We start from the raw sequence: 8464 nt of genomic DNA on the forward strand, positions 1-8464 counted from the left end.
ATGCAGGATGTACTCCTTCCCTCTGGTGTCGGGGTTCCAATGCTCCAGAGTCCTGATGATGGTGTAAAAGTCTTTGTTATTGGCGGAGTATTTTTGGTGCAATTTCTTCAGTTTTTCGTTAATGAAAGCAATTGGATGTCCACCTTGGCTAAGAACAATCCTTATTCTCACATAATAGGAATCAAACTCGTTCTCAAACATTCTGTTGAAATTTGGAAGAGCCAACATAAGAGTCTTAGCAATTGTTTTCAACAACTTATAAAAGATTCGAAGTTACTGCGTCCACAAGAATTTGCCTCCTTGAAGGAATTTCATCAAGGGACTGGGCACTAAACTAAATTGCTTGATGAAATGCCAATAGACATAAATTCATAAAAGATTTTTAAATTTGAAAAAAAGGACATTGTAGTTGGCCAGTTTAAAATAGTTTGTGATATTTAATCCATACAGCTTGATTTTTAACCAGAAATAATGTACCCAAAAAAAGTGAAATCCTGCTAGCTAAGAATAGAGCCTTTTTTTTTGACATAAAGTTCTTTTTTGCTCAGCACTTCAAAGAGTTTTTGCAGGTGTTACGAATGTTCTTCCAAGGTGTAACTAGAAAATGTGAACTTATCAATGAATGGCCGACCAACCTGCACCATAAGGCACTCGAAGATGTTTGTTGTGTTGGAGAGGGCAAATGGCTTCACCATCCACTCATGTAGCTTATCTCTTGTTTTGAACATCATCTCCCATTCATTTTAAATTTGTTTTTAGGTAACAATCACAAATCAGACTTGGAGTAAAGTAAAATCCAGTGAAGTTGATGAAAAATATAAACCAATATTGGTATTTGGAAGCAGGAACTCTTTCACTACTCATTGTAATTCTCATGCTCCTTTTGCTACATTCAGTGCATATGTTATTGTGGGATAAAAGTCCCTCGAATGAATTGATCATGTTATGCACATCTTGCATAGGAGACAAACTTGTAGGGAGTTTGGTGGCCGATAACACCTCTCGATATTGTCGCAACAATGGTTGGATCTTGTACAAAACTCATCCTTTTAATTTTCTTCTAGAACCGCAGAGACATGCATAATTTGATTGTTTCATTGTCCTCATGAATGTAGATTTGGACATCACCGTGCCCTCCACGACTACTTCAACTTCACTAGTTAGTGACATAACTACCACTCACTCTCCATTATGCTCCAATGTGGAAGCATTCTTGTGCTCATCTTGAATGAAGTGCTGTGTTATTACCACAATCTTCATAACAAATAATAACTATCCATTGGACTAACATCACAAAATATCACTTGAAGTTTCTGATACGGTTGCTCTTGCGACAGAACTGGCTGCTGACGAGCCGGTTCAGGGAAGACCCGATTCACAGCCATTAATCACATACATGAGGATGGAAATCAAGAGAAGTTTTGAGAGGAATGTTTGAATGGATCTCAGGAAGTATTTATTTAGTCTAATTAGCTAGGGTTGGTTTATGCTTTGTTTTGTTGTAGTTATCTTTTGGCTTTGTGTTTTTAGCAGTGTCTAGGATTTGTGGAGAGACGATCTACCTCTTGAATTTTAGATAACCCTTGTATCTTGCTTATTTGCTTTGGTATTAATCAATTAGTCCTAATTTGATTTCCTTCCCACCTAATTCTCGTAAATTCACTCATTTTGGTTCCATGTCGTATCGGTTTCTTGCCCAGTGAAAATTGCACAAAGCAATTCTTTGTCACTTTGCTGCTGTTTTCCTCTTAAAACCAAGATAGTTTGTATGGTCTGAGATGGTCTTGCTTTGGAAGGTTCAACTTCTTCACCATTTAGTGGAAATGTTGCTCTCACATCATCCTTTGTCTGTGATGACAATGCTTTACTTGTTTTGGAATGTACATGATGTATGAAAGATTTGATTTATCCACTCTTAAACTTTTTTTGCTGGTCACATTCACCATTTTTTTAATAATGAGCAGTTCTCCAACTGTATACAACATGTTCTCTACTTTTGATTTTGGCATATTTTCTTCGTTGTCATTTTCTTGGGATACATATTCTTTTATTTAACCATTTTAATGTTGCACGTCTTCAACGAGTGTAATTAGTCATTGATTTGGGCAATCAGAAGCTACGTGGCCTAAATCGAGACACTTGATGCTTTCGACCAAGAGCCTCTGTGTTTCAATTTTAACCGAACTGGAAGCATCTACATTGTTCTCATTGTTCATTGCTGTTCTTCTGGTTAAACTTAGTTTACCAACCTCGCACATTTATATCAGTATATGTTTTTCCATGAAATTCTTTTACTTCTTAGATCTGAATATTTAGATAATAATATTTTCCATGAGATTCTTTTGCTTTTTAGGTCTAAATGTTCAGATAAGGCTCGTTAACCATTACATGAATTGAAATTTAATTTATCTGTGCTAAGTGCTCTGTTACCTTATTTCCAAATGAAAACTGTGATGAAATTCTCAAAAAATGCATGCATGGAGATTAATATATAGATCCCAGAAATTTCAGGAATGAGTTTTTGGCCACTGATGCTTGATTGTTCAGCATTATTGGGATGTTGTGGATTTATTACTCCCTCACATTGCACTATTTTTCTATATTTACAGGACCCCTCAATATTACTAGTAGCATAGCCAAATGGAAATATGACATAAACTCCTTGCAGATTTTCTCAAAGTTGCAGATATTCGTACACCAGAATGATCGATTTGGGAACCTTGTACCAGGTTTCTATCCGTTTGATGCTCAAGTAGTACAGAAGGCTACAGGATTGTCAGTTCCAGTGGGAGATTTGTCATTTCAGGAGGTGGATTATGGAATTCAATTGGTTTCTTTTGCTGTTTCAGAACCAGGAGATTTTATGATAACTATATTTAATTCTAAGTTGAACGAAAGCATCTACAGTTTGCCTTACACAGTTTTTGTAGGTACTTTCATGAATAGTTAGTACCATTATGCAATTTGATAGTTTTGGGTTCTTCATTTTTAACATTTTGATAATTAATGAGAATTAAAAACATGCAATCATTCATTTGTTAATAAGCTTGTCTAAACGTAATACATTGGGCTTGGGCTTTTTGTTAGTAGCATTTACATGCATAGCACACAATTCTTATGGATTTACTTTTCTAACACCTAAACATTCATATTTACATGCATACCACTCAAATATTTTACATCTCATTAAAAATACCACCATCATTACAAGGTATAGTGTAAATATCAAACTTTGGGTGTTAGGTATGTAAATACATAAGAATTGTGTGGTTTGTATGTAAATTTCTCTTTTTTTATTGGGTGGCTTAAAAATATGCAATCATTCACTTAAACACTGAAATTAGTGGTTTGATAGGTTTCTATGTAAATTGGTCTGATTTTTTAATTAATTTGAATATTGATATTACGCCCTTGAAGGCTTTTAAGTTCATTAGGGCTTTCCTAGTCATGGTAACTGCTCTGCCAACTATAGCTGGAGCATGGATTCAATAGGTCTTTATGTAATCAACGAAATCTTACCGGTTGCATTTATGTTTTCAACGAGTTTGTGATATGTTTCTTGCTCCCTTGCAACATTCATTTCCATCGTTAATTACTCTAAACTAGTAAATAATTGTTAAATGTTTGGGATTTGTGGCCCGTAAATTTTGTGAGTTTGTTATATGATTTTTTTTCCATCTCATGTTAGACATTTTTTATGAAGCATTGACCCTAATAAGTCCTATGATGTTATTGCTCGCCAAATAGGTACTTTAACAATTGTTGAAGAAGTAGGTGTTTTGGAGTGAACCGAAGGGGGAGCAAAGATGGGTCAGACACGCTGGTATTTAGATTAATTTTTTAATCTAGAGTCTTATAAAGGAGGGTGAACCACTAGATATTTTTATACTAATATATTTTTCAATTATGTGATGTGGGTCTAAGTTTAGGTCTCATGTGTCTCAGCTATCTTTCTTTTTCTTAGTATTCTTTATGTGGGATATTGCTTCCCTTAAAACAAAAGCTTTTAACATCATCAATTATAATGCACGAAGTGTCCATTTAACTATTTGGAGGTATTATACGTGATACTGGAGGAAAAGCCAAACCACGTCTCAAATTGCAACTATTATTACGGGACGCTATAATGTTATAATGAAAACTTTTCAACAAGAATTAACATAGCACATGTAAACCGTAAATGGCAATGAGGATTGTTGAAATTAAAGAAAAGGCAATAACATAATATAGAAATAACCCTTTGCGACAGGTAGGATAGGGCGAGGATGGAACGACATTTTTGGTGGCCGCGGGAAAAGGCTAGGAAGGCTGGTGGCTGCTTGAAGGAGTCGGACAGGTGGTTTGAAAGTGTTGAAGAGGACCGATGCCTATTGGAAAGGAACTGGAGGGGGCAGCAAGGATGGCAGGCTTCTGGGAGGGCCAGTGAGGGGCAGGGAGGAGCTGGAAGGGCTGTTGGTAAGTGGTCGATGAGGAAGGTAGCAGTTGGAAGGAGTCCTAAGGAAAGGAACAGGGCTAGCAACAGTGGAAGAGGGGTTGCGGTGGCTGGACAGGAGCAGGAAGGTGGTTGATAGCAGTGGAAGAGGGGGTTGTGGTGGCTGGATTTTGTAGATTCCGAGATATTTCTTCCATGGTAGATTCCGAGATATTTCTTCTTGCCGACATGATTGACGGTTTGGGAACTGTGGAACAAAGAAAAACAAGAAAAGAGAAACAAAAGAGAAGAATGACAAGTCGAGAAAAGAGAAAAAAAAAAGAAATTTGTTGTGGTGGCTCGCATAGAGGCGGATGCTAGGAAAGCCGTAGAATGAGACTAGAGTTGGACTAGCTCTTATACCAAATGATATCGGAGAAAAACCCAAACCAAGAAAAACCCAAACCAAAACTCAAAATTGCAACTATTATTACGGTACTCCAAAAGTTACAATGACGACTCTTCAACAGGTAATAACATAGCACATGTAAACAGTAAATGACAATGAGCATTGTTGAAATTAAGGAAAAGACAATAACATAAAATAGAAACAACTCTCTTTGACGGGTACAAGGCGAGGATGAAACAACAGTATTGGCGGCCGTGTGGAAAAGGCCGAGAAGGCTGCTGGCTACTCGGAGGAGTCAGAGAGGTGGCCAAAAGAATTTGAAGAGGACCAGCGGCTTGCTGGAAAGAAAACAGAGGGGGCAGTAGGATGGAAGACTACTGAGAGGGCCGATCAGGGGCAGGGAGAAGCTGGAAGGGTTGTTGGTAAGTGTTCGATGAGGAAGACAATAGCTGGAAGGAGTCCTCGGGGAAGGATGAGGGTTGGCAACAATGAAAGGGGGGCCGTGGTGGCTGGACGAAAGCAAGAAGGTGGCTGAACAGGAGCAAGAAAGTGCCTGACAACAGTGGAAGAGGGGGCTGTGGTGGCTGGATTTTGACATGACAACAGGGAAACAAAAATATGATAAGATAAATGCCTTGTTGATGTCGATCTACAATCGGAGCACCACTCTTGGAGACGGTCACCACCTAGGATGAGGGATAGCTAAAGCACTTCGTCGCATTCATATATAACCTTTAAAAGGAATAACACCAGCGGCGGTAATCTGAATTCAGAAATCACTTAATTCCAAAAATTCCAAGAACACCACCTCTTATTAATAACAAGGCTTAGGATTTATTTTAGGCAATGTTTTAAAATAAGGAAGAGAATAAAAATAATAAGAATTCATAATTTAGGCAATGTTTATAATAGGAAGAATTCATAATAGGCAAAGACTAACAAAAATACTAGAAATTTAGAATTGGCAAGTACTAGGAAGGAAAGATGGGAAAAGGAAAGGGGGAATAGGAGGAAAAGGAAATGAAGGTGGAGCATGGGCGGTGGCCCCCCCTTGAGGACTGGCCGGTCCAGCCAAGCTAGATCGAGAACAAGCCATACCCATAGCCTCACATCAATAAGAGTTATTTGTTCTTGAATTTCGCTCAACCATTGTATAAATGGTTAAACATCTAATTATATCCACAAATTGTATGAACCACCAAAGTAGACTAAATCAAAAGGCGCTAAAGTTGGGGCCCAGATACCTTGGTGTTCATATCCATTCTCAGCACAATAACTTAACCTATGAGTGTGGGTCAACCACTTAGTATTTCTACTAACATTATTTTTTTTCATCCATTAGATGTGAACTAAACCCATGCATAATGTGTCTTAATGGTAGTTGAATTTAATCAAATAATCCTTTTTATATCTTAATCATCATCATTATCCTTACCCATAACACTATCTTATATTGAAAATCAAATAATCCTTTTTATATCTTAATCATCATCATTATCCTTACCCATAACACTATCTTATATTGAACTTTTAAATTATAGACTATGCATTCTTTGATCTAATGTTGGTCTTTTCATTGTCACATCTAAAGTTGATTACAACATGTTTTCGAGTGTAGCAACCTCTTTGTCAGTTTATTCTCTGGTATGCCTTACCGATTCTTATGTCAGGATGGATTAAGCTCTTTTGGGGGCACTTGCATACTTTGCACACAATTCTGATGTATATATATGTCACACTAAACTTTTATACTTACACGCATAGTACTCAAATCTTTAATATCACATAAAAAATAACACTATTACCACTTTTTAAAATTGAAATATATATTTTAATGCATAGGTTTAAAGAACCAAAGAAAGTGCTTGCCCAAATATGAAACTTTTGCTATGAAATATGTAAATACATAATAATTGTGTGCTATATATTTAAATTCCCTTTTTTTTTCTTGTCAACTCTCCTCACATGCTATGCTATTTATTAATATTTTTCACAAAATTTATCTGCACCTCACTCAGTTTATGGCTTCTTATTAGGTAATTGCCATGGATTAAACAGTTTCGCTAATGGATCTGGTTTAATTAGTTCTGTTGCTGGTAGATTGTCATGGTTCACAGTTTACTTGGAGGATGCATATACGAATCCTTCTCCAGTTGAGGCAGAACAACTTTATGTAGAAATTCGTAGTAGAAATTTTAACATCATGATCCGACCTATCATACATCCATTGAAAAGTTTTAATGGCGAGAATTCTAAACACACTTTCCTTTCGATAAAAGTGTCAAAATGGTTCCCTGACTCTTTGTCAGGAGTCTTTTTAGTCCATGTCTTTATAAAATTATCAATTTAGACCCTAAACTCTTTTAAAGGGGGCTAATATAGTTCATCATGGGAACTTTTTCAGCTGATATTAGAAGAGCCTGAGGTCTAATTTCACTCTTTTATAGACCCTGAGATTAAATGGCTTCGTGTAAATAGTCAGGGGATTATTTTGGTACTTCTTTCCTTTTTATGTCTAAGAGTCAATCTAAAGGGCATATAACATGCTAGGGACATATCGCGGCCCAGTTTCTACACCAAGTGATATTTTGATGGGGACTTCAGGATTTGTACATTTGACGACATCTAAAGGGAATAGAACTGTAAGGATTTCCATATAGTTATAGTTTGTTATTGCATCCCAAATTTTCTAATATTTTACATTTTATGTGTAGTTTATTGGGAAATATACTGTTCAGGCAAGCGAGTTTGGCATCACATATATTCCTGAAAAATCTGGAGACTATGAGATAAGGCTATCCTGTGGGAATATCCCATTAAATGATGCCATTTCTTACTCCATGAAAGTATTGCCAGGTAAAATATGTCTTTTTGAAACCTTCAATTGATGCACCTTTCTTCTGCGTAACAAAGTTTAAATTTAGGTTGCTTTCCTTAATCACGATGGTTACTGAACATTTCTTCATTACAACAACAAAATTATGTCTACGTGAGACTTCTGTTGCAGCAACATTTATTATATAGCATGTCATAACATCAATTTATTTGTATTTTCATTCACCACAAAATTTAAGAAATTTTAGTATGCTCGATAATGTACTTGTGTTTTGACTCTTGCTGCTCATGTTGTTCAACAAAAACCTTATTTGAAGCTATGTGGCATCTCGAAGCCTTTCTATTGTGAATAAGGCTGCTTCTATAGACTAGCTGGAATTTGTCTTATACATTTCAATTCGTTTATTGTTTATTTTTTTGAGTTGTGTAAAGCTAATATATATTTAAAATGGACTTATCTGCTTTTAGTTTATACTGTTGATTTTTTTGGTTTCAAGCTAGTTTGCTAATAGACCATTGATTAATGGGGCATTTACATGCATACCCCACAATCCTTATGTATTTACATATTTAACACCTTAAAATTCATATTTGCATATATACCACTCAAATCTTTAATATCACATCAAAAATATCACCATGACAATTTTTTTAAAAGTAAAATAAGAATTGTGTGGTATGTATGTAAATTTTGCTTGGTTAGCTTATTCATCAAATTAATGCGCTATGCTTACCCTGAAAAGCATAGTTTTTTTATCTTTGTATGCTTTGTCGGCGAAGGGCATAATTATGCAATTTGAACTCTTTCC

At 36.0% G+C, this 8464-nt stretch overlaps 1 protein-coding gene across 2 annotated transcripts in view; it reads left to right on the plus strand.

Annotated features, from left to right (window-relative positions):
- The window catches only part of LOC110032798 (protein GAMETE EXPRESSED 2-like), a 25489-nt gene that overhangs the window by 4274 nt on the left and 12751 nt on the right, over positions 1-8464 (plus strand). For both annotated transcript variants that reach the window (XM_020736553.1, XM_020736554.1), the window contains 4 exons: positions 2610-2930; positions 6857-7063; positions 7371-7462; positions 7535-7676. In XM_020736553.1, coding sequence (XP_020592212.1) covers positions 2610-2930; positions 6857-7063; positions 7371-7462; positions 7535-7676 — 762 coding nt within the window. The remainder of the gene's footprint in view (positions 1-2609; positions 2931-6856; positions 7064-7370; positions 7463-7534; positions 7677-8464) is intronic.

Source organism: Phalaenopsis equestris, unplaced genomic scaffold, assembly GCF_001263595.1.
Source record: "Phalaenopsis equestris unplaced genomic scaffold, ASM126359v1 Scaffold001030, whole genome shotgun sequence".
NCBI classification, from domain to species: domain Eukaryota; kingdom Viridiplantae; phylum Streptophyta; class Magnoliopsida; order Asparagales; family Orchidaceae; genus Phalaenopsis; species Phalaenopsis equestris.